Source organism: Carettochelys insculpta, chromosome 11 (genome assembly GCF_033958435.1).
Source record: "Carettochelys insculpta isolate YL-2023 chromosome 11, ASM3395843v1, whole genome shotgun sequence".
Taxonomy (NCBI): domain Eukaryota; kingdom Metazoa; phylum Chordata; order Testudines; family Carettochelyidae; genus Carettochelys; species Carettochelys insculpta.
The window spans coordinates 35846587-35874224 of record NC_134147.1 but is presented as its reverse complement, the minus strand read 5'-3'; the positions used below and the strand labels follow the sequence as shown (position 1 = coordinate 35874224).

Below are 27638 nucleotides of genomic sequence, written 5' to 3'. Positions count from 1 at the left end.
TGCTGTATCATTAAATTAGCAGGCTAAGAGGCCAATTCATCAACAGTTAATGTCCCAGATACATCTAATTTCAATTAAAATGACAGGGGAAATTTTCACAATGTACCTTCCCACTTTACTGAAAATACACTAAACTGTTATTCATGTATCTATTGTGCAAAGTATATCATTAAACAGGCAACCATATAGCAGGATTCCTGTCTATGGTGAGGTGGGCTAGGAAGCCTCCCCTCTACCACCAAGCCCACAAAATCAGGAGATTATTCTTATTTTTTCCAAAAACAGATGCTTGACTAGGGATGAAGCCCTCTCTACCTATAGAAAACCAGGGCCCCATCATTTGTCTCCCTTCTGCTGGATTGAAGGGCTGTAGCAGAGAGGAAGCCTTGGAAGCATCAGTTCTGCCTAGAGAGGATTCCACCAGCAATGACTTTAATCCTGTCCCCTGAGGATCCCCTTGCGAACTCTGGTGTAAGATGAGTGACAGGAGCTGAGATTGGAAGAGTGTGTATGGGCCACCACCCCAGCACACATTTACTGCAGTCCATTGTGAATTCTGAGACTACAGTGCAGCCCTTTAAGGCTGGCTAATTCATGCCATAGGATTGCCAACTCCTGGAGCAGTCCAAGGTCTGATGGCACAAATGTGGCCTAAAGACATCTTTGTCCCTTCTGTCTCAGGGCTAACAGTTCTGTGTAGAGGCTCCAATTATCCCCTATTCTCAATTCTAGTCCAAGTCACCTTGTCCAGACATTCCCAGCATTCCCTTATCACTCCTGCTGCTATTCTAGTCCCAGTATTTCTCCCCAAGCCAACTGGCTCCAATCCTCCTCATTGTTATTACCTATTCCAAATCCCGATTTTCTTGCTCAGCCACCTCCATCTTCTCCCTCCTTCTCCTCCCTAGTTCCCAGGCTCAGTGTCCTCACCAGCCAGTCACAGATTCCCTTTTCCCTTTCAGTCCCTATGTCACCAAATTCCTTCTCCCAAGCATTTTTCCCTCACCTCTGGTCCAGCATCTGTCCCCTCTGCATTAAATCTGATGGTTTCTTCAGCCACTTGGCTGAGTGCCAGTGTAAACTTTGGCTGGGCCTTTGCCTTTTCCCACGTTTAAAAACCCAACCCCTATAGAAATGCACCTGGAGACTTAGAATTCAGTCACTGAGGTCTTTCAGCAAGGATTTCACAGGATCACTCTCCCCACAGTCAGGTCCAAAAGAACAACAGGAATGTATTTAGTTCTTAAATAGTAATTTTATCAAATATTATGATAAACGTAATATTTAATAACTTAATTTTACAATATAACCTGGCTACTTTATAAGCCACATACATTGTCTTCACAGTTATATATGAGCATAAATAAATAAAATCTGAATAGGTCAATCCCCACAAAAACACAGTGAGAAGAAACTCAGAGTGCCCACAAACTCAGGTTTAGTTCACCAGAGTCTCATTTAGAATCTTTCATCAACAAATCTATACAGTCTGCTGAGATAAAAGCAACATCCTTCCTCTACCTACTTGTACAAGTTTTCAGCTGAGATCAATGCAGATTCTTCCCTCTCCTCTGCTGAAATAACTCTGTTAGCTAAACGACCAGATTAAAAAAACTGTTACAAGAAAAATACAAAAGTGAGAACAGAAATATAAGTTACTATTTCCCCATTGTCACATTTAAGTGAAAGAAAAGTTGGTGACTCATACAAGTTGAAACAATTTAACTAAAACAGTTTAGCTAAAATTAAACATTCAAAGTATACAATTAAAATGAAAGACATTTGTTTTCCCTACCAAGTTCCTTTTTCTGTAATTAAAACAGCCAGGTTTCCAAGTTGGAGAGTTAACCATCTTCCTAACATTCTGCAAAATGCTGCATGGTTAGGGAAAAGAGCCTGCTTTCTGCTCCAGTGTCTCAGCTTCTGACCACCCATGTGTGTGTGCGCCCTCCTGCAAAGCAATGGGTTGCACCAGCAGAGGACACTGAGAGTGCAGGAAAGACGGCCTCCCTGATCTCAGTTCCAGACCTCAATCCAAATCCCTTCTGACAGTGACTTCTGTGAATGGAGGCTTCTCATGTAGACACAGCCTTAGAGTTTAGCTGTTAAAATTCTTGAAAATTCCATCTGCACTGAGCATGCCCAACTCTTTCACTGCTCTAGAGTTGCCCTGACTATACGTGAGCTATCGCCATGGTCTGAGCACATTCCATCCTGCCCACGACTACAGAGATGAAAGTTGGACTTTTCTTGTAATTGTAGCTCTCAGCTGCTCTGTCGACGGAGAGCAGCTAGACTGTCCTGCCCTCTCTCGACAGAACAGATGACCAGAAAATCTGCAAACAGGGCTGCCTGGTGAACTGCAAGCCATGTCTGTTGACAAAGGGCTCCTTCGTGTGTCCACAAGGAGCATTTTGCATGTAGACACACCACGGTTTTTCCTGACAAAAGCCCAGTTTTGCTGGGAAAAGCCTCTTGTGCAGACGTAGCCTAAGTCTTTAATGGAGCTTATATGAACTACTATTTTTCAAAGGTCTAGAAGCTGGCAAAATTTGGGTAGAATTTCATGGGGATGGCAAGCAGCACATCTCTGCTACAAAAGCTCTTTCTCAAAAGCATGATACTACTAGAGCTATTCAAATGAAAGGTCACCAGAATCTTTTGAACATTAACACCTATACCTTTTTTTCTAGCCTTGGCTTTTGTTGTTTAAATGGCCAATCTATTTGAGCTGATATTTTGAACAAGGACAACAAAATTGTCCTCAGACATACACCCAGAACAGAAAATTTAAGTCCAAAAACTTTGTTTGTCCAAGTTTTAGGCAATTGAAAACAGGATTTTATATTAAAAATGATCAGATATCCTTAATAATGGACAGCACTGTCATCCCCATCCATAATATAATCTCCAGAGACTGAAAAATATTGGGTCTAATAATTCACACTAAAATGCCTAGGATACTAACATTCACATATAAGTTTCCTGATAGTTTCGTCTTGTTTTCATGTAAGTGTTACATATTAATATTGTTAACAAGCATAGATGATGTTTAGATGATGGATTTCATGTGGCAGCTGCTTTTTATGTCATGTAGAGACAATGCTCTTTTGAAGCAAGTGGTTGAAGGAAGGTAATATAGCCGGTTGTTGTAACAGAACAAATAATAGATAGGGGAAGGAGTAAAAATGGATTTCACGCAAGTCTTACCCACACAACTCATTCTAGGTATTTTTATATATAAAACAATCCCTCTGTGAAAACACAAAGCAAATAGCCTCTCTAGCATCTTCTTGCTCTCATTAAACTTGCACTATGCCATATTTTTTGTAAAGTAACGACGCACATGGCTGTACAGCAAACAAGAAAAAGCATCACCAGAGCAACTTCACTACATTCCATTTTCTCAGTAGAATTAACTCTGTGGAACCTAGGCTGCCCAAATTCTGAATCACTGTGTATTGAGAGCAGTCAATTTTCTCCCCAAAACTGCAGATTGTCCTCATTCCTGAATACCACAGCTGCAGTTAATTCTCCTCTTTTGTGTGGTAAGCTCCCAGAGAGCAACAGTTAAGATTTAATCTATGGTAATCAATTAGTTCATAATCGCTAGCACTGAAATTATATGTCCCCATTTTAAAACTTTGCAATCAGTAGAAATGTGGCAATTTGTCATAATTATAATGGTTTTTTTATGGGCACAAATTGTTAAACACAATTTCATAAAAATCCTGCCATGATACATTATTTAATAAGGTAGTTAAAGATCAAGAAATTACTAGTACAATATACAACCTCTGAACATCTAAATCCTTTAAGGTAATAGGAGCCCTGATTAGCTCCTGCAGCTCTTAAAACTTTTTGTAGTGAATATTTGGTCTGCATTACATTTTCTAAAGAAAGTTGATCTTCCTGTATTAGCTCTTGTATTATTTTACATGATACCTGCAAAAGGAATGAATATTCAAAAGCAAAAAATAATGCAACCATGGCAAAAGTTAATCTGAGTCTGTGTCTACTCTAGAGCATGAAGGCAATTTTAAGGCACTTAACTCGATTTTACAATGTGACTGACTTCACTGCAAATACCATTAGGTCAATTTTAAGGGGCACTAAGATCGACTTTCTTGCCCCACCTCTCTGATGCAATGTAATGCCAAGTTCGAATTTACAAGATTGAATTAACGCTAGTTTGGAAATGGCATTGCTTTAAATCGATTTTATCAGCCTCCAGAGCTATCCCACATTGTGTCCGTTGTGGCTGCTTCTTCCCTGCACAGGATTTAGCAGGAGAGACCAAGAAACTTGTTTTTTCTGCTTCACCCCCACTCTCCGCAAGCCACCATGTTGTTGGCAGGATAGCCTCCTTTCCCCCACAAGCACCTGGCTGCTGGGCACTGCAAACCATGCTTCCAGACAGCGGGCCTGTCCTGCCCTGCGCAGGGTTTCAATGCTTGACAGGGCAATGTACTCATAGAGCATTTGCAACTCATCTTAAAAGTTTCAACCTCTGGAATTTTCAATGGCCACCCACAAACATTTTATGGAGCTGCCTCCCTCTCCCAGGCAACATGTGTCTGGGGTCTAGCGCCCTGCCACCACACCACATGGTGGCTGGGCAGTGCGGACCATGCCTGCAGACAGCAGCACATCCTGCCCCATGCAGGCTGAAGGCTTCTTCCCTGTGAGAAACTTGATTTCTCCAGTTCACATTATATAGGGGCTGGCCACATCAAGGCACCATGTGCCTGGTGAGCTAGTCGCCTCCCCCACTGAGGCTAGCACATTTTACAGGGGGTTGGCTCCAAGGCACCATGCACCTGGTGGTTTACCCTCCTCCCCCTCACCACAAGGCTAGCCCCCACGCCTCCACACCATGTGGAACCTGGACAGTGAGAACCATGGCTGCAGACAGCGCCATGTTCTGTCCTGCATGGGGCTTCACTCCTTGAGGGGGCTAACCCTCATTCAGACAGAAACAGAATGTGACTAGGGGACATACAGAGTACTCTCTTCTCCCAAATCATGTGGCTCAGGGGAGGATTTCCTTTGAGGGAATGGAGCTTGTGGGATCTCTTTCCCTTCACTCACACACAGGAGTTGCTAAGTCTTCTTTATTAGATGAGGGAAGGGAATCCCTTCATTCTTTCCTCAGCTTTTCTGTCTTCTCATGCTTCCTTAACTTTTCCTTCTCTTCTCAAGCCACTACTACTTCTGATGGGGTAATGGCTCCTTCCAGGAACCACTAGACATCAATGCCCTCTGGGATTCTTTCCTTCTCTTCTATTTAGTCTTGGGGATTCATAATGAGCCTGGAACTAATGATCTCCTCACCTCATGTCAGAGACATCAGTGCAATGACCTCCCTAGAGCGTATTTAATTTCTCTGTGGTGACAACTCACATATTTCTCCCTCTCTCTACTTCAGACCTGGCTCCTTCAGCCAAATAATCTACTACTGCAGTGTTACTTTCTCACTGTAGCTTCTTTCCTTGAGAATAATATGAAGTCTTTCCCTAGTCTCACATGGATCCTGTTTGGTGTATTTTTACCGGGAGAAGAGATACTTAACAGCTAGAAATCAACACCCTCTGTCTTTCCTTCTCTTCTTCTTTTGAGTAACTCTAGCCACTAGGCACCAGTGCCCTCTGGGATTCCATACTTTTCTTTCTTAACTTGAGAATAATATGAAGGGTTTTCCTGATTGCATAGACCCACTTTGTTCTATTTGGGTATCATGGGCTTCAGCTTCCGAAGCCCACCTGTTTGTTGCATTTTCACCAGGGGAAGAGACTTCTGAAAAATGGCCTTTCTTCACTTCTGTATGGTGATGGCTCATAAATTTCTCTCTCTCTCTCTCTCTCTCGTTCAAAGCTGGCTCCTTCAGCCTCTCTCTCTTCCTGTCTCTCTCTTCACTTGTACTTACTGTGATTTTGAAGTCTCTTGAAAAAACTCTTTTGTAAAAGCTGCCTCTTTCCATAATGCGGACGACTCAAACAATTTCTCTCCTTGAGGAAAGAGACTTCTGAAAAATGGCCATTTGTTTTCAATGATGGAGAGCATGAGGGCAGTACTGTCTGGGAAGATAACATTGTACACCCACAACCACTTGAAGGGTATTTTTCCCATCATGCACTAGCAGAAAAACCCAGAATGCAATGGGGCTGAAGGCACTGTGGGATAGGTGCCCACAATCCTCTGCTGAAACTGTCAGATTTTGCAGATGTATTGGGGGGTGTACTAAGTCAACTTTGTGAGCAAGAGTGGACACTCCACTTTGAGTTTATAAACTCTAGTGTTACAAAATCACCTTTGATAAATTCAACTTTATGTTGTAGTGTAGACATAGCTTGAAACTGATGAAGGGCAGCTGTGATGTAGATTTTCCTCTGGCAGTAAATGGGAAGAGAACCTGCAGTGCTCAGCTGTTAGAGACAGGCCCTGTTTTAAATGAGCAGATTAATTGGGCAAGTAATGATGTACAGAAAAGCTCTGTGATAATGCAGAAATGCCTAAGTATGTATTGCAATAATTCAGCCACCCTTTAGCATCTATTATGTGTTTGCAGGAGTGATGGGTGAATATGAGCCAAAAATAGAAGTGCAGTTCCCAGAAACAGTTACATCTGCAAAAGGAGCAACTGTGAAACTAGAATGCTTTGCCTTGGGAAAGTAAGTTTTGGTTCATCATTCTTGCTCTAATAATAATAATCAAAATACTGTAGATTATAGTATGCTTTTTCAAATCACTTTAGTTGTGATATAGCTATTTGCTGATTTCCTTTACATGCAAAAGATTTGTCTTAGCTTAACCTGCCATCAAAAATGTGATTGTGAAGAAGAAGAAACGATACAACTTATTTTGTAAAGTTGCATCTACAGTTATTCTGTTAATAAGGTTCTTCTGGTTCCTGAGAGGCTGTGAAAAGTGTAGTATACAGGGCAGATGGGAAAGTGGAATTGTTGGTGCTTACTCGCAATATGTGCTACAATGGAAACTAGGTGAATAAAGTTAGTTTCTAGTACGTGGAATCCTGCTCACCTGGCCAGTGAACCCAATGTGAATGATTGAGTAGCTGGTAGACCCATTCAGAAATAATTATGCTATCAGTGACCAAACTGCTCCAGTTCCTGGGCAAAGTCTCCATCCTGTGGGAAGAAGGGTTGTCATATATGAAACAGAAGGAGCGGATCAGAGCAACGATTATCTTAACAAGGCCAATACTATACCCATGAGGGGCCCAAACCTGCTCCCTCTGAATTTCAGTGGAGTTAAGTTTAGGCACATGAAGATATAAACTCAAAAGACAAACACTGTCCACTTTCCAAGAGGAGTATCAATAACACACATTTGCGCTTTAGGTGATCAAATCAAGAATGGAAATTAAGCCTCTGACATACTTGTTTAAAGGTTTACACAGGTGTAACCAGCTCTCACTTTGTACCATGCATACTAGATGAAGCTGGATCATAAAATCATAGGGGTGGAAGAGACCTCAGGAAATCAAGTCAAACTTCCTGCTCAAAGCGGGACCATCCCAACTAAATCCTCCCAGCCAGGGCTTTGTCAAGCCAGGACTTAAAAACCCCTAGGGATGGAGATTCCATCACCTCTCTAGGTAACCTATTCCAGTGCTTCACCATCCTCCTGGTAAAATAGTTTTTCCTAATACCCAACCTAGACCTCTCCCACCGCAACTTGAGACCATTGCTGCTTGTTCTATCATATGCCACCACTGAAAACAGCCTCTCTCCATCCAGTGATACAGACCTGTGTATATGGAGAGAATGACTCAAGGTTCTTGTCTTGAATTCTTAAAATCAGAAGGGAAGTTGGAGAGTAACATATCTAAGGTTTGGGTCTGTTGTCTGCCATTTGAAAATTCATTGCCCAATATACACAGTGTATGAACAAAAACTACTGTTTTTAGGAAACAAAACTTCCACTAATTCAGCATTTTAAAAATATTAATGAATAAGCCAGTAACAATACGTAGTTTTTACTATGAGGCTCTTTTGCTTAATTCTTATTATTAGCCCAGTTCCTACTATTAGTTGGAGAAGAGCAGATGGTAAACAAATATCCCGGAAAGCTAGGAGACACAAATCGAGTGGAGTTCTCGAAATTCCCAACTTTCAGCAGGAAGATGCTGGTCTGTATGAATGTGTGGCTGAAAATGTGAGAGGAAAGAACGTGGCACGAGGACAGCTTACATTTTATGGTAAGTGGCATGTCAATGTTCATGTGGTGGGGGGGTTATGATTATTGTTGTTGCAGAACAACCAATATGTAGTAAACATTCTGTTAGGATGTCGTTGTTTTTTTAATGTTTTAAAATCATTTTATTTTGCTAGCACAGTTTGGAGTAAAATAAAATCATTTTGAGTAGGGCATGTTGATTGTGCCTAAGAAATGGGGGAAAATGAAAACATGCATTGTGGGAAGGAGGCTGGCACGGTAACACACAGAAAGCAATTGTAAAGCAATTTATTTGCCTTTCCCTACAAATAGCTGCAAAACTAACACTCCTATGAGGCATTCTGGTTGTGATGATTTGTGATTTATTATGAGAGCTGTTGCTGCTCTTCATTAATCATAGGTAATTGCTCTTAGCTGGTTCAGGGCTGATTATAGCAAGGTTTTGGGTAGTGACACTACACTAAAAACAGTTGGTGATTAACCAAATCCATGCCTGACCAATCCTTCATACTAAAAGGACCATCTGTATCTGCTCTTGTTAGAATCAAATCACAGGTATTGATCTGAGCACAATATAAATGTAAAATTTCAACTGCATGGGCTTCCTATTAACCTTGTGTCAGTACCTCTAATCCTAATAGAAGTGTCTGCAGATATATGATCATCTATTAGAAACTCAGCCCCATCAGTCAAATTACATCAACCTTTAGGAAATGAAGTGAGCTTGCGGGTGCAAAGTTTGAGCTAGTCTGCTGTACATTAGATTTACTCATTTGGAGAATAGTAACAGAGAGGTAGCCATGTTAGTCTGTACTCCAACAAAACAAAACAGCAGAAATGTAGCACTTTAAAGACTAACAAAATGATTTATTCGGTGATGAGGCCCACTTCATCAGATCAGATCAGGTCCCATGAAAGCTCATCACCAAATAAATTATTTTGTTAGTCTCCAAAGTGCTACATTTCTGCTGTTCATTTGGAGAATGTTTGTTTGTTTTTTGAAGTAAGAAAGCGCCAGCTAACAATATTCATGGTTTTGTATTTCTTTTCATTTTGGTTGTTGTTTTGGAACCTGCAGAACACAGAAGTGTGTGCTCATGCGCGCACACACACACCTTTACACTCCCAATAGTCTTCAAAAGCCCTTGTGTCAGACTTACCGCCAATTTCCAGGCACAGCTTCTTCTGGAGCATGTTGGTGTGCTCCACTGAGCGAGCACTTGTTCAGTAGTGACACAACTTTCTCATTCCTTCATTAGTCCTAAGCACGATTACGCTTTGAGTGCCAAGCTGTATTAACCATTGTGGCTGGACTGAACTCAAGACCAAATCTGTGTTCCCCACCAAAAAGTACAGTGTGTCTCCACAGCACAGGTGGCAAAAGCTGTGTTAGATTATAATAAGTGAGCGTGATGAATTTGCTGACTTCAGTCCATTTCTCTGTGGACAATTGTCCACATTACAAAAGCCAGAACTGCAATTACTATCAGTTGCCATACTTGTCAGCAGGCTTGGCAGGGAAACAAGCGATTTTGTGGAGTGAAGGAAACTGCACTACCTTGTTATCTCTGAAACCTGTTCCTCCAGGTCAGGACTGAAGCTCATTGCAGTGCAATGCCAGGAAGCTTGTTCTCCTGCTGTCTTACTTTTTCTCTGGGTAAACTGGAATTCGGTGTCCAGACCTGCCAATCTGTTACCACTTACCAGTGCTAATTCTCCTTTTTGTTTGAAAGATATTAAATTACAAATTATCTTTTTTTTTAATCTACAGTGATATCATTTTGAAGCTGAAATAATTTGACCAGTTTCAAGGATAACTTTTATTTGGCATCCATTTAATGTTGGAAATGTTCAGACCATTTTCAAGACTTAGGCCGTGAAACTAACTGTGAGTTTCATAGAAAACCTAAAAATTTCAGCATGAAAGCAATTTTACCTAAGTAGTTCATATGAGTAGCTAATACAGAATGAAAGCATATTCATTGAATCCTTCTTCTTTTTAAAGTTGAGAAATACATCTTTATGAAACTATAACTAAAGTTGTTACTTCTTTTCAAGTCATTTCTAGAGGGTCAAGGGTTCAAATCCTAAAAAAATGAACACTCCAGAGAATTTGATATGGAAAATCAGACTTGTCACTTACTTGCAACATTGCTCAGTGAAACATTCTATCACAATTCATGCCCTCAGAGATTAAATTCTCTTTCAAACAGTGTTACTCTTTTAGACTGAGTTATCTACCTCTGTGAATAGTGAAAAAAGAAAATGAAATTCAAATTTGCCTACTCCCTGTAGATATCCAGGCCTATCTCCTCACTGAAGCACCAAAAGAGCTTGACAAAGTTGTCAGGATAGGCTGACTTTTGTTTTATTTATTCTTTCATGTTTTTTTCCCCTCTGCTGGTATTTCAGTGACACCAGAGTTGTTTGACATTCTCATTACAGCAGAAAAGGATAATTAAACTTGAAAGATGTAGTCTTCATTGATTCCTTTGCTTTGAGACACTAAAATATGTTGTTGTTTTCCAAAGGCATGTATTTCCATTATCTAGCTGTCTTATTTTACTATTAGAAAATGTACCAAATTAATATAATTAAAATAAGTACTTTTATTTCTTGACCAAAAGTATATTACAAGTACTTTGCTTTCCTTGGTTTTTACCATAGCATGCTATTGATCAACACGCACAATACCAGATGTTTTATTTATAAGATTAACTCTTAACTCCCAGTGAATTAAGTGTGGAAATGTACTTCTCTTTTATTTTAGCCTTTATCTGTTGTTTATCCATATAACACCAGCCTAGCAGTCATGGGCATGTTGTACAGTATGCCTGGCTTTGCAATTTTCTCCCTATTGAAGTGGGGTGGAAAACGAGCTATCAGGATGTAGTCTGAACCTCTCCTGCTGAAGAGGGAATGTAAATTCCCCTTGTAATACAGTGAGCCTTCAAACTTGAGCCCATTGCGACCTCAGGGCTCTCAGAAGGTAGGAATGCATTATTGCCATATCAGTGGACTAGCTCATGGGCTTCTAGCTTATGCTTTTTCATTGTTGTGATTGAACTTGGAAGTGAGGTTCCTCAGAACTCGGAGCAACATATTTTGATCCAAAACAATTCTGAAGTATTTGCTTTACCTTGAATTCTAATGTTAATCTGACCAATCCTAAATTTTAAACTTGATAACCTTACAGGAAGCAAAGATTTATATCCTATGCAGAGTAAAAATCCGACCTTTATAGGGTTTTCCAAGGTGACTCTTCTGTGGTAATTCTAAGGGCCAGCTGCTTGTCCTGTCATAAAGCCAGCATCAGGAAAACAATATGTATATTTTATTTGCCATGGCTCCTGGACTCATAAACCAGGACTATGCTGTACACACACAATGGAGAGAAGAAAAAAAAAGACAGGCAGACACTGAGTCAGCATGGAAAAAGCTCAGGAATCAGGAGAGAGTGAAGAAAGCTCTTGGGGAAAGGAGGCCTGGGAGAGACTGCCACCTGGGAACACCACCACCTGGGAACACCTGTGAAGGGGGAAAATTTCTAAGCAGGAGCCATTCGGAATCACAAGGCTGTCCCTCAGAGAGCTGTGTATGTGCCCAGCTAAAAGTGGGACAAAGACTTTATGTGAGTTTGTGTTCTATGTTTGAAAGTTATTGTGATGCTGAAGTGGGTTTGAGGCCCAGAAGCCAGCATGGACCTGAGAAGACAGAGGCCCAGAACGGATTGCTTGAACAATCTTAAAACTGAGTTTTAAAAGGATCTTGAAGAGCATCGAGAAGCTGAGGCAGGGTACTGTAGAGTGACCGCTGGCCACTAGAGGGTGCTTGGGTGATGCCTTCCTGTGATACAGAGATTGTTGTCAGTGCATATTCCATGATCTCCCTCCATCCCCACTTTTCAATGTTCTCAGTGAACATGAAGGTTGGATTGTGAGGGACCTGAGGCATGGTGATGTACCACCTTTATGCATTCATATGGGAGCACTGGGAGGCATATATTTGACCCTGATGATCAAAAGACTCTACTCTTGTGACAATAAAATGCATGCACTCCTATAATACAGTCCACACTGATGATATCACAAACAAACACTGTAGGGTAAGAAACTATATTTTAAAGGCTTCCCCTTTCTGAAGGAAGTTACAGTGAAAGCCATGTTCCCGAAGCACTTATGCATCACCTTAACTTAAGCCCAAGTGTAGGCCCATTAGCTTCAGTGTGAATCAAGTTAAAATAATCTAAGTAAATGCATGCAAGTTGACCCCTGAATGTGCAAGACAGACAAAGGAAGTATTAGGATATATCTACATTAGAGATCTCACAGCTGTACCCATGCCCTCGGCTTGTTGCATCTCTGTAATATCTCCCGTGCTAGCCACGCTCCCATTGACATAATCAAACCATCTCCAATGAGTGATGGCAGCTATTTTGACAGAAAAGGGTCTCCTGCTGACACAGCATGGTCCATACCAGCCCTTCTGTCAGCGTAACTGACGTCGCTCAGAGGTGTAATTTTTTCACACCCCAGGGGACATAAGTTGTACCAACAAAACTGCTAGTGTAGATATAGCCTTACTATCCTAGTTATCCAGACGGGGACCTGAGGAACAGATAGATTAATTGACTTTCCCAGTGTTGTTCAGGCAGTTGGGAACTGATCCCAGCTCTCATGAGTGCCAGTATATTTCTTGAATCCCATCTTACCTCTCTGAGTTTCTTCATGCTTCAGTAAAACTTGCTAGTGCAGTGGAGGTCTGTGTGTTGGAAGAGTTCTGTTCTTTAAAAAGAATACACAAAGTATTCAAATGACTAACAAATCAGGGCACTTCTAACAAGTAGTAATTGAAAAATTCTAATAGATAATACTTTCTACAGCTTCATTTATTTCTATACAGAATCTCTTTTATAGTACCAGAGCACACCAAATCTGTGTTAATTTAATTATTTGATTTAAACAAGAAAATCCTGTGAGGCTGAAGAGACATTGAAGGAGCTGCTTAGTTTGTATCTCCCTTGAGATAATGTTCCCTACAAAGCACTTCACTGATTAAAAAAAAAAGATGGGGGAAACATTAAGATAGGCATTATGATATCTAAAAATGGCAAGGTAGAGAAGAGACCGCACTCCTTTGTAATGAATTGTGTTTGCTTACAATATTTTGTAATAAATACTTAATTAGAACAGCCTATTATTCAGCATAAATAGTTTTCCAATCAGGCCCTAATCCTGCAAAAAATTATGTGAGTGCTTATCTTTGCATGCATGAGCTGTCATGTCCTACTGCAATCAGAAGACCTGATTCTCATTTTTAACATTCTGGTAGCATAAACCAGCCTTAAATGTAAATTATATCTGCTTCAAGGTCCCTTTTGCACTGCCAGAGGGGTGCAGAGGGGCTTTGGTGAATCTGAGAACCAGGTGCAGGAAGTCTTTGTAGGAGTAAGGTTTGAAATCATGGGCCATTTTTTTTGAAATTCAAAAAGACTTGAGATGAGCAAAAAATACAGTTCAGCTAAGATGCAAGAAAATTCACATGATCTGTGTCTACACTGAGCCCTAATGCCCCTAATTCCGACAGTTTTATGCAAATAATCAGTCTCAAAAATGCAAATACAGGGTTCATTTGTGTATTCATGTAACTAGGGTTACTAGTTACTATACCCTAGTATGTATATTCATGAGCCTAATTTACATAATCATAGTAGAAATCAAGCAGTGTGGACATGGTTCTGCTGGCAAAAAAAAACCCTTTGTCAGCAGCCCCTTATGCCTGATTATTTTCCATACGGAGCTGCCAACAAAGGGGGATTTTGCCGACAGAACAATGTCTACATGGCTTGATTTCTGCCATGAAGATGCACGTTATTCTCATGAATATGCACATTAGCCATACCACCACGCAAATGAGCTGCCATTTTGCATTTTCTAGACTGCTTATTTGCAGAAAACTGTCAGCACTAGGGCTCGGTGTAGACACAGCCAGTATTGTTTATTAGTTAAAAACAAGAATTTGCATTACATTCATAAGACCTGCCCACTTCCCTCGGTCTTTTGCAGTACATGCAGTCTGATGCATCAACAAATGAATAATAAAAGCTTCACGCTGCTTCTCTTTATAAAAATGCACTGATTCTGTAACACATGATTACTGGTCCCATTACAAAGGGCAAAAAGAAAATATGTAATTGTACAGAATGTTTTATGAAACAGGAAGATAGGCTGGAATAACTAGGCAAACAGATGCCAAATTAAATCCACCATAGATTAATATAGTGTCAGGTGCATTGAAAAGGCCAGTTTAAGTAGTTGTTTTTGTTAATTCCTTCAAGTTCTTCTTCTCCTACTTCTGCTGCATTAAGGAGTTGGCCAAAAGTGTGTGTGGGAGCTCAGGCCTGCTGAGAGGAATTCTGGGCACCAGGTCAGCACAACACTGTGCTCCTACCTCATACAGAGCCACAAGCCACTCCCCTGCCCAGGGAAACCCTAAGTGTCTCCCTTCAGTCAGAGGGTCCCTTGGTAGGTGGAAACCTCATCCTCCCAGCTACTTGGACGTACCCCTCACAGCCTGTCTCCCTCCTCCCCACCATGCACAGCCTGGCTCTCCCCTCCTTGCTCATTCACATGGTTACAACCTCTGGGCCCCCACTCCAGCCTTGCAGTTCCAAAGCTCTGGGGCTCCCCACAGTCGTGCCACTCTGCTACAGCCATGCCATTTAAAAAGCCCAAGGCAGCAGCAGCCCCAGGCCCCTTGAAGTCCACCAGACCCTGATGCAGTTGCCTCCTTGTCCTGCTCTGTGGGCAGGCCTGTGGGTGCTATACAAACCGAGAAGGGACAGTGCCTTGCCTGAATGAGTTACTTTCTACAGATGCAAACCGATGAAGGGTAGGTAACGGTAATGCAGCATTCAAGCAAATGAATTTGCTGAAGTTGCACAGCTTTGTTAGATTAATGCATCACCAGTTGTTTATTTTCTTGAGGGTACAAAAGGAAAGAGTCACTAAGAATTCTAACAGATTAAGATGTATGAATTAGTGAGACTGTGTTCTTCTTTGTCCCAGTATAATGTGCTTAATTGTTACTAATAGGGTGCAAGCATCATCCACTATGCAAACGCTTCAGAATACAGTAAAAGGAAATGCTTTTATTACTTTGTTCGGCAGTTTAGATTAGTTCTGACATTTGATGCTCTGCTCTGATTCCCAGGTTCACGTGCAGTGTCTTCATAAAGGATAGATATAACAAAAGGCAGTCTTCTAGCGCTTCAATAGAATATCTGCTGTTAATGATGAATTACACAGCCTGGGCCAAGTCCTCCCTGCTATAAATTGGCTTAGGTCCACTGAAGTCTATATATACCAATTGTGAATCTAACAATATGTGCAGTGGTTGCACTTTTGCTCCAGACACATCTTTGCTAGCTTTGTCTATTTCATCTTCAGTCTTCCTTTTAACCCTTTTTATGTGGGATTTTGGGCACTGCCTTACTCAGATCTCCTTTGGGGCACTTGCAATTTGTGCAATAATTTCAAGCAAAGCTTATGCTATTTCTACATGTGAAAGTCAGACTGCAACTGCACTTATCTAAGCTAGGGCAGACAAGTGATCAGAAAGTCTGGTTGAAAAGGGGACCTGACAGGTCCTGGTCAGCAACACTGATCAGATAAACAGTCAGGTTACTGTGAGCCAGGAAGATGCTGGGTCATCAACCACTCCAGCCCTACTCAGCCAGGGCTGCTTCCTACCTGCATCAGATGGCTGCAGCTCCCAACTCTGGCAAAGCAGGCAGGTCTCTCCTTACCGAGGGGTTAGCGGTGGGGGGGGAAATGCAGTGCACAACAGGGAGTGGAGAAGGGTAGATGGGGAGGAGCACTGAGAGAAGCAGGTGGGGTAGAGGGACAGGACCTTTGGGGGAGAAGATGGGTTGAGGTGAAACTTCAAGTGGAAGAGGAGGGGCAATGGAGTTTCCAGTCCCCCTGCTGGAGTGTCTGTTTTTTAAATATTGCCAGATTGGAAACCCTAAACTGAGTATAGTTATTTACCTGTCAGACCTACTCCTGCAAAGCTTTGAATTGGTAGGAAGTGAGCAGGGCTTTGGAAAGGTGCCCCTTAATCTCCTTGTTACATTGTACCTGCCAGAGATTGAGTTACAAGCCCTGGGTCCATCACTTGAGAGAGATTTCTTAAGAATACTCTGATCCAGTCAGCCATTTTTGTATTTCCCTTTCCTTTTCCTTCGTTTCTCTCATAGATGTGGCATATGGCAACTGCTCGTGATGTTCACATGATCAATAACTGAGCTTCCATGCTGCTTTTACGATTTCAGGAGTTTTTCAGGGGATTAGAAGATGCTCTACCAACATAAATGCAGCTTTTTTCAATAAGCTTTCTTTTAAATTCGCACCTGCTGGCAAGACATCCATGTCAGTCACAAATCACGCTTCACTGTGCCCCTGACCTACATCATTAAGTTTGTGGTGCACACCTGACCTAGCATCCATATTCTACTTTTTTAATTAGCCAGCCTGGAGATTTGTATCACTTTACTGCTTCTTTGTACGGTCCCCAATTGGAGGACGTCAGTTATGTTATACCAGCTGGTGGCTCAAACACACCTACTTCATGAACCAGACCTGCTGTGTTACTTAGAACTGAGTTAGGAATATGTCTTGCATTCTCTAGAACATGTAGTTCTATGGAGAGTTAGACCTAATTAGGAATGTCTCCCGAAGAGAAGCACAGAACTGCATTCCTGTGAAACAATGGGCCCTGCTGTTGTCACTGAGATTTATTGTTAACCTACTAAGCTTTCACTATAGCTGTCTGCATCATAAATAGCTTTAGGATAAAAAGCTTAACAAATTCACATAACTAGAATGGATGACACTGATGATATGGTCCAAGTCCATGGCTCACAGGTGCTGCACAAGAGTGGGAAATGAATAGTTTTGGTAGCTACTTGGATCATTTTCAGCATCTGAAGTTTGAATCCTGATGCTATTTCTTGCATTAGGATTTGAGATTTAGACTGGGATGTTCTAAAAGTAGGGGTCTGATTGGCTCTTCCTGTTAATAAACATTGGCTCAGTCCAGGATTGGACAGGTAAAAAGGTGCCATTTGCCTTGCTGAAATCTTGGTTTATGTAAGATTGATAATCACAAAAGGAAAAATAAATATGTAAAATTTCACCTATTGTAGAATCAGTTCTGATCGTTTCACCAGAGACATTTGTATGTGCCATTCCAATATAATAACACTACATAGCACAAGGTACAGATTGTGTAAATGCCCTTCATGTTAGAGCTGCTTCTGATTAGTTTGTCATTTTTTTAAAAAGATGAGCAACTTGTTTATGTTGGTAGCTTGGAAATTAACAAAACAGGAACGAGATTTTATAAAGCATCTTTCATAATAAAGGGTATGAGTTAGATGCTAATAGTTGCCATTGTTCAGTCAGCTGTAAAATGGAAATAGAATCTTGGCACCTGTTGAATCGAGAAGGAAGAGATAGAACTCACAATTTCAAGTCTTATTTAGTTGTCACCCATCTTGCTATGTTTCCCAGTCCTCTTTTTTGGTATCTTTGGGGATATATGTAATGAACAAGCCTCAAGTGTTACAGTAAGAAAGTTGGGAAATGGTAAACCAGGCCCACCACTTCATCTGTGGTTGTCAGGTCTGTTTAAATTCTACATTCACATCATTTCACCACACTAAGTTTTCCTTTCTGCTTTTGTAAATCCCACTGGGTATTTCTGTCGTGTGTTTAACATTCTATGCACATTTCTGTGATTTTTTTCCCCTTTGGTATGTTGTTTATAGACACAGTGGGAGGGGAAATATTCATTGTGGTGCATGTTGAATTAGGTGCATATCTGTCATGAACAGCAGCACCAGTCGAGTCTAATTCCCCAGACAGAACATTAAAGAAAGTATCACAGCTCTTTGAGGTTTCTTAGGTCTATCAGCAGGAACATATAATGACAGATGCAACAGTATCTAAAGTGTTGTGATGTCAACTTTCCATTAATTTCATGTTTGGTGGTAGTTATCAAGTTTCACTTTTTTTTCACCTATTCTTTCAAGTCTTTCTCTGATCTCTCCTCTCAGTCTAAAAGGGTTTATAAAGCTGTCATCTTTTGCTTGAGAAATTTTAATTGTTTTATCTGATTATTGAGGGAAAGGATTCAAAAGTATTATCATGGTTCTTGGAGACCTCTGCTGGCAATATTTTTTTTAAAAAACAAAATTCTTTTAGATTGTGTTTGTTATTTTAAGTTAGGGAAAAAATCTGTCTTTAAATAAAACCGGGAAAACACCTGAATTTAGTACAGTCCCGAAACTCCAACTGAAGTATGTGTTTTGTTTGCTTGTTTGCCTTTTGAAGGGTGCACTGGGGTTTTGTGCAGTGAACTAGAAGCAAACCTTCACCAATGTGGTTTTCTTTGGGATAACATAAACTTAATACTTTTTCAGTTTCCAGCAAAACTTGAGAGTTGCAACAGAAATTTTGTGGAAACCCACCTGGCACAAAATTAGAAAATGCCAGTTTTAGAAAATTAAGCACATGAAGTCAGTACTTTAAAAGCCACCCAGTTAAGGTCCCAATCCTCTGAACCCTTACTGACATGTGATGCATTTTTCTACATCTGTATCCTTTATTCATGTAAGTAGTCCAGGTTTTGCAGGATCTACCCCTAAATTAGCAAGAAGCCAAGATGTGGTGCTAGGATCTGAAATTAGAGCTGACTACAAACCGCTCAAAATTTGAATTTAGGTCCATTACAGAGACATGACTGAGTACAGTGTTTGAATCTGGATTCTCACAGTTCCAAAACAAAAAGGGTTTTGATCAAGAGCCCCGATCCAACATGCCATTTTGGCTCAGTTCATGAAAACATCCTCATTCAGGACACCAGTAACTTCAAGCATGCCAGAAGATCCATCTACCTCAGTGGCATCACTCATGTACTGTAGCACTTCTCTTCTGAAGATGCAAGTTTTTGTTAAATATGTGTATAAATAATAAAAGTTGGAAGGTCCTGATCCTGTTCCCTTTTACTTCAACAGAAGCAGAATTGGACTCATATGGATCCTCATAAGATTCTTTTTGGGAAAGCTATTTGTGGGTGTGCTGGCATGTAGTAAATAGATTCTTGTTTACAAACATGAGGTTTTATTCATTGCTTTCTGCATTGCAGCACCACCCAACTGGATTCAGAAAATAAGCGATGCTCACTTAGCTATAGAAGAAAGCATCTTTTGGGAGTGTAAAGCAAGTGGTAAACCAAAGCCTTCATACAGCTGGCTAAAGGATGGTGAATCATTGATGCCTCAGGTAAGAATATTGCTGAAGTCTGCACCTTTGTTCTTTGGACAAGGTGGCAGTGTGCAGAATGTTCTATAAAGATTCTGCTGATTTGGCCGATTTTTATGTCTGCATAGTTCACTGCCTTTGAAATAGAATTGCAAACTGTGATGAAGCCATAAAATGTAAGTTGTAGCATATTTTCTATCCTCTTGGGTGAATGCCATTGTATGACATGCAGTTCCTGCATTAAAAAAATAGTCCTTTATTGTCTGTAGGATAATGGGGAAGAAGGCTTTCAGGACAGGTTCCTAAGAGATTTGTGTTAGGGTAAACAGTACCTGAAACAGTCATACTTTTACAATTTTCTATAGCTGTTTGAAATGACTGATACATAATACTAATCTGATGGTCAAGAGGCCCCAGTAAAATCAAGCAAATAGTTGGCTGGTACCATGGGGCTTTAGGACATAAAGTGATTTTCATTTGGTAGTTTTCAGGTGAACTTCAGATGTTAGTAAAATTTAGGTATTTCCTCCATTCTCTAAACAATACTCCAATTTTCCTGGTTCATATGTGTTCGTGAGCCATTAGCAGTGCCAGGAAGACCTGCCTGAAGATTAGCAAGCCATAGAAGTGGGGGATTATGCTCATTTCCACCTGCCTCCAACTCCTTCACTCACTAGAGGGTGACTTTGAGTCCCATGATTGTCTCAATTACATGGGAAAATGAAAGCAAATTGTTAATGGGTTATTGCCATAGCCTGAATTTTTCTTCCTCCACTTAATGTGAAAGGCTGCCTAGATTTGATCAAGTCCTAATAAAGATTGCACAAACATTAAATTGCCACCCTGCAGCCAAGTAGAAAGCCAATAGCTCTCTATAGTAGTTATTTTTTTAAAAAATGGCAGAACTCCCAGGGAAAGGGAACATTTTGCTGTACTTATTAGAATTGATAACATGAGTTCCATATCCTTAGGCTGACAAATGACACCATGGTCTTTTGTTCCATGTGCTAATTTTACTTCATGCTGGTCACTAGCAGATGGTCTTGTTCTTAAATTATGTAAGTGGCAGAAATAAAGTAAAGGATCATTAAATTATTAACATGTACATTTTTCCAGTAAACTGCAGCTGATTTTAAATATTTCTTTTTGCACCACTAAGATGATTACTATTCCTATTAACCTTCAGAGGGATACACGCTAATAACTCAACTGTTTGAAATGCTCTCAAGAATATATTTGACCATGATACACTACCTTAAAACAGAAGTGCATTTTTAGATTCAAGTTAATCTCTTTGAAAGGGATATTAATCTGAATGGTGTAGGTATTAAATCAATGAGAACTCGAGGGAGAGTCCTCCAATTTAAATTGCATTTACCAACTACGATATTGGTTTTTCCATTTAATGTCGAACCTGATATAAATTTAGTTGACAGACAAATAGATTGTAGCATGTAAATTGTTCATATCACTGTTTTTTTCTTGTCCCCAGTGATATAATATATGACACGGCTGCTGTAATGTATAAATTCTGAGGTGGGCTTTCCTTATTTATTTTGCTGTTCTACAGGACAGAATTCAGATAGAACATGGAGCACTTACAATAACAAATGTGAGCCTGTCAGATGCAGGCATGTATCAGTGTGTAGCAGAAAACAAACATGGAGTCATTTTCACCACTGCGGAGTTGACTGTAATTGGTGAGTTTGTTTCGTAAAAACTGAAAATGTCTTGTAACTTGTACTAATTTTACTTAGCCTAAATATCTCCGCCAAGAATACATCAGTATTCCTCTGGCATGAAGGAAATGAGTGTAATGTAAATTATTGAGGCAGGTGGAGGTATATGGAATAAAGAACTCCCCACATCATTCTGTCTTGTTGTTAATACAGATACCTGAGCATGGGAAGTTGGTGGCATATCATACACTTCCAGGTGTTTAGAAGCCCCTACACCAGCCTTTTAATAAGATAGCTGAAACCAGCGATAGTGCAGTTGGGACCTGATGCAAAATATGTTAAGCTCAGTAAGTTGGCCTGTTGAATACAGCGTCTGAATTAGATCTTCTTTAGGAAGCATTGCGAAACACCGTAAGAGTGACAGTCATGACATTGATGCCCTCTTCAACTCCTAAAGCCCAAGAAGATCTGTATCTTAAGCAGAGTTTTGACATCAAGTAAAGGGAAATGCCAGAAACTGCCTAATAGCCAGAGGAACTTTACTATTGCTCCTGATTGTAGATGGAAAGCAGCATTAAAACCTTAAAACAGAAAGAGATGGATTGACTTTAATGGGTCATGTTCATGTTATATATTCATGCTAATGAGCAAAATTATGGCAACAAGTTATATCTGTGTATTGCAGTAGTCGTGTTGCTATTCTTCCTATATATCTGATTACAGTGAAATTGTTCTGACTACATGACATGAGAGTTCCACTGTATGCATCTTGGTTTTGGAACTGTCTACTATCACTGTGTGCTGAGCAGGCCATTTGTCAAGGCTTGTCAATCAGTACATGGGAATTAAAAAGTGTTATGCACTCTGAGACCTATTCTGCACATAAACACATTGGGCCACTGTTGCTCTGGACTTTGTCAACTGAATGGAATTACACTTGAGTTAATTTGTATAACACTAGAGCAAATCCAGTCAGAAGAGCTGTCCCTTGTTCTTGCATATTATACAGGGCATTTTGACCGGGGGGATTGGCTATCCCTTCATACCTCCAGATAAAAAGCAGTTGCAAATAATGAGGCTCCACCAGCCAGTTTTACAAGAACTAGCTGGAATTCCAACCATGCATACCCTCCTCAGGCAGCGGTGGCTCCGCTGGCTTGGCCACGTCCACAGGATGAATGATGGAAGGATCCCAAAAGACATCCTGTACGGCGAGCTAGCCTCTGGCAAAAGACCTCCTGGACGCCCCCAATTGCGCTACAAAGACATCTGTAAGAGGGATCTCAAGGAGGTAGACATCGACCCAGATAGTTGGGAAGATCTGGCAGACGACCGCAGCAGCTGGAAGCAGGAACTACACAAGGGCCCTCAGAAGGGCAAGATGAAGATCAGACAGCTGGCAGAGGAGAAGCGAGCCTGTAGAATGGACAACAAGGACCTGCCAGACACCCACTACATATGCAGCAGATGTAGCAAGGACTGTCACTCTCGCGTGGGCCTCCACAGTCACAGTCAATGCTGCAAATGACAGTCTTAAATGGAGTTACGAAGGGTGCAATCCATAGTCTACGCAGACTGAAGGATGCCTAGATGACCTGAGCATCACATCCTCACTTTGAAGTGAAATCATATCTCCTTATCTGCAGAGGAGGAAACCTGGGGCAAAGAGAAGTTCATTCTGATTCTCCTCTCATTTATCCTGGCGAGAACCAGGAGTAGCTCCATAGTATTTCTTGGCAGCATTAAGCTGGTATGAGATCACAATCTACCCAAAGGGACTTCCAGGAGGTTTATGTCAGAGTCAGAACTCAGGTTGCCAGAATTCTAGTTCTGCATTAAATTAGAAAGCTGTCCTTCCATCTGCTTAAGTTTGTGAGTAGCAAGTTTGCTTACTTATATTGCTGAGCAAGTCTTTTCCAAGAGAGATTAGTTGCAGCATTACAAAAGGGAAGCTAGAGTTTCTGATTAAACAATATAGTTTTAGGAATTTTCAAATAGAATGTTCAGTACTGTTGTTTGATTTGCTTTGTCCTTAAAAACAGGGCATGAGGTAAGTTCCGCCCATCACATATCAATGTAAGTCATCCTCTTATCAGCCTAAGGCTACATCTACACGAGCCCCAAACTTCGAAATGGCCACGCAAATGGCCATTTTGAAGTTTACTAATGAAGCGCTGAAATGCATATTCGGCTCTTCATTAGCATGCGGGTGGCCGCGGCACTTCGAAATTGATGCGCCTTGCTGCCGTGCGTCTCGTCCCGACGGGGCTCCTTTTCGAAAGGACCCCACCTACTTCGAAGTCCCCTTATTCCCATGAGCTGATGGGAATAAGGGGACTTCGAAGTAGGCGAGGTCCTTTCGAAAAGGAGCCCTGTCGGGAAGAGACGCGTGGCGGTGAGGCTCATCAATTTTCAAGTGCCGCGGCCACCCGCATGCTAATGAAGAGCCGAATATGCATTTCAGCGCTTCATTAGTAAACTTCGAAATGGCCATTTGCGTGGCCATTTCGAAGTTTGGGGCTCGTGTAGACACGGCCTGAGAGATGTGAAAGATTGTCACTGTTGCAGCTCGAGGAAAATACAATCATATTCACCAAATTGGACTTCACAGTGATAAGATTTATTGGACACGTTGCCTGCCGTATCAAAGAAATACAAATAAACCCACTGATGCTTTTTCTAGTCTATTCAAAACTGTTACACAAACAAGCCTTGTAAGGTAGGCAGAACTTAGCATGAGGTCACAACATGGATTCTTCCCTGCATTCAGGTGCACTCAGTCTAGGACACATTTCCAGCATGCTCTACTAATTTCTGAAGTGTAGAATGGCTTCTTGGAGTTGTTGGCAGCTGATGTCATTTACCCTGTGTCTACATGTGCCCCTTCGTTTCAAAAGGGGCATGTTAATGAGTGGGTTCAAAAGATGCTAATGCGGCACTGCAATGAATATGCAGCACCTCATTAGCATAATGGCGGCTGCAGCGATTTGAAAGTGCGGCTTTAGGAAGAAGGCTTTTGAACACTGGGGGGGTCCTTTCGGAAGGTCCTGTCTCCACGGGCAGCGTGCGATTCAAAAAGCCGCACTTTCGAATCACTGCAGCTGTCATTATGCTAATGAGGCGCTATATATTCATTGCAGCACCTCATTAGCATCTTTCAAACCCGCTCATTAACATGCCCCTTTCAAAAGGAAGGGGAACGTGTAGACCCAGCCTTAGAGTAGCTCTGAGACTGCTCTCACTCCTATGGAACAGAGAAGTTCATGACAGGAGTATGAAAGCATTGCTGAAATGACTTGCTCTAGTGCAAAAATATGGCCAAAAGGCACTCTTACTTCTCCTATGCTCTAGGCCAGCATGTTGTGGAGTGGGTGGGTGATTCTGACATTAGCCCTCATGTAACACATTAGCTGTGTCTACACGTGCACGCTACTGCGAAGTAGCGGCACTAACTTCGAAATAGCGCCCGTCGCGGCTACACGCGTCGGGCGCTATTTCGAAGTTAACTTCGACGTTAGGCAGCGAGACGTCGAAGTCGCTAACCTCATGAGGGGATCGGAATAGTGCCCTACTTCGACGTTGAACGTCGAAGTAGGGACCGTGTAGACAATCTGCGTCCCGCAACGTCGAAATTGTGGGGTCCTCCATGGCAGCCATCAGCTGGGGGGTTGAGAGATGCTGCCTCTCCAGCCTGTGCAGGGCTCTATGGTCACCGTGTGCAGCAGCCCTTAGCCCAGGGCTTCTGGCTGCCGCTGCTGCAGCAGGGGATTCATGCTGCATGCACAGGGTCTGCAACTCGTTGTCGGCTCTGTGTATCTTGTGCTGTTTAGTGCAAGTGTGTCTGGGAGGGGCCCTTTAAGGGAGCGGCTGGCTGTTGAGTCCGCCCTGTGACCCTGTCTGCAGCTGTGCCTGGCACCCTTATTTCGATGTGTGCTACTGTGGCATGTAGACGTTCCCTCACAGTGCCTATTTCGATGTGGTGCTGCGCAACGTCAATGTTGAACATCGACGTTGGCAGCCCTGGAGGACGTGTAGACGTTATTCATCGAAATAGCCTATTTCGATGTCGCCACATCGAAATAGGCTACTTCGATGTAGGCTTCACGTGTAGACGTAGCCATTGAGGAAAAAAATATAGTGCAGTGGCTTCCCATAGCCACATAACAAACCTGAGGACATTGGCCAGAACAAAGCTTCCTAAATCCATACAGGAAACATGGTTTTAGATGCATTTTATCCTGCTACTTTACCTCAAAGAAAATCCAGCTCTTCACAGAATCACCTTCTCCCAAAGCAACAAACAAAATCTGTGTTTCTCTAGTCTGCCAGTCTATTCAATAAATCCTGTGTCAGTATGACACTCTGCCTGTCTGATAGCATCCTTATATTGCATTATACCCTATTTCATCAGGGATTGTGAAAAAAATGTAACAGGGAAGAAAGTAGTAGTACCAGGGATCTTTACATACAGTTGTTTCCTCTTTCACCAAGCTCAAGAGAGCTGTCCATGCTTAGCTGGCAAAGACCTAAAGGTACTTTCCCATAAAAATCTGCAGTCAGAGAGAGAGAAACATATGGATAATTCTATATAGACCGACCAATTCTTTGTTCCACGATAAATGCTTGAATAGAAGAATTGGTAGAATACTGAAAAAACCTGCTTTACAAATGTATTGGTAAATCCAAGGCCTGAGTTTGTCTCTGATTCATAGGGTAATATTATCTGTTTACAAGTATTGAAGCTGTTGCTGTGTGTTCAGTTTATACTACATGAGTCATAGTGGACTTTGTTGGTTTTCCCTCACACAAAATGACGGCGCTGCAATAAAAGTGGTGTTCATTATTTTCCAGTTTTAAAAGTCACAGCCATTTCCTTCCATCAGGAAGAAAGAAACAATAATACTTTGTGACTTAGGCTGCCATGCATAGAACAGATGTATATAAGTAGCAGATAGGCAATAGTCTATCCAAAGACTTTGCAAGCAAATCATGCTCTGAGCATTATTTATCTAATCTGTTCATTAAACATATATAAGTAACAGCTATTTAAGGATTAATTTCCAAATATTTCAAGAGGAAAAAGTGATACATTTTATGCTATAATTGGTAATTAATATTACTTTCTAAGAGCAGTGTGAGAAAATCTGATATACAGCATATTACTATGTAGTTGGCCTTACCGTGTATCTTCTATTTTGAAAGTTGTTTGGCTCCAGTGTTGTTTTTCAGGTGCTTTTAATAATCTCCGATATAACATACCTGCATTTTTCTGAGACAAAATGAAACCATCCATGATTGCTCATATAAGACAAGACAACTCAGATGTTAGTTGATTCGCAGATTCACAGAAACAGGAGATAAGAGTTTTCTTTGGTCATGTAGGCCATCCCATGAAAGCTCAGGATCTAATACATTTATTAGTTTCTAAGGTGCCACAGAACTGACTGCATCTGAAGAAGTGCATCTGAAGAAGTGAGTTAACTCACGAAAGCTCATGCTCTAAACTTTTCTGTTAGTCTATAAGGTGCCACAGGACCCTTCGTTGCTGCTACTGATCCAGACTAACACGGCTACCCCTCTGATACTTGACAGGACTGACTGTTGTTTGCAAAGCTACAGAATAACACAACTTCCACCCTGAGACTATTTTCCACCTCTTACTCAACATGAAGTATTCCTTACACTATATATATATTTTGCATTGAGAGGCAGAGTGGATGGCAAAAAAACTAAGTGGCAGAGCAGATACTTGAAGAAAATTGGATTTCCTGCTCCCCAGTTTCATAGCTGCTGCTCCAGGAGCATTTTAGACATCGGCCTAGTTTGACTTTTGTATTTGGGAGTCAGGGACAATTCCAGTCCAAACAATGGGACTATGCTTGGAAGGGGGGCAGATTTCATGGTTGTAGTTTGAGGGGGGCAGTGCCTCTCAGCTCTCACCAGTTGCACCCATGTTTTAGATCGTTACGTGTAACACCTACATGATTTATAAACAGTGAATTAAAATTCCACTGTGGGGTGACACAAAATCTGCAAAGCCAAGCTAAATCTTTAGGCTCACTTCTAGAATTATATGCCATAAAATGAAAAAGTGGCTGGTTTTTCAATAAGCCATTTTGACAGACAGGTCCAATGTATTATCCAGCACAAACTATTTGCCAAAACAAACAAGCAAACAAGACTTCTGTTCCCAAATCCAAAATCCTGGAAGACTTACCGATGGGGTGGGGACAGGTGGAGATGCAGGGGAAGCACCAAGCTCTGTCAAAAAGTTTCATTCTGAGTTTGAGTCAGGTAGATGATGGATGTATTTGGTCAGCTGAGAAATATTTGTCAAACCCTTTGATTGTCTCTGTGTGTGTTAAACTGAGTTCTAAACACAATGAACACATTTATACATTATGGGCTTTATTGTGACCTAAGGTGGGTTTTATAA

General features: G+C 41.3%; 1 protein-coding gene across 1 annotated transcript in view; it reads left to right on the top strand.

The window, feature by feature from the left end:
• The window catches only part of LOC142018847 (contactin-4-like), a 242264-nt gene that overhangs the window by 101773 nt on the left and 112853 nt on the right, over positions 1-27638 (top strand). Inside the window, exons 5-8 of the mRNA XM_075005012.1 lie at positions 6569-6671; positions 8037-8221; positions 19408-19544; positions 21094-21223. Coding sequence (XP_074861113.1) covers positions 6569-6671; positions 8037-8221; positions 19408-19544; positions 21094-21223 — 555 coding nt within the window. The remainder of the gene's footprint in view (positions 1-6568; positions 6672-8036; positions 8222-19407; positions 19545-21093; positions 21224-27638) is intronic.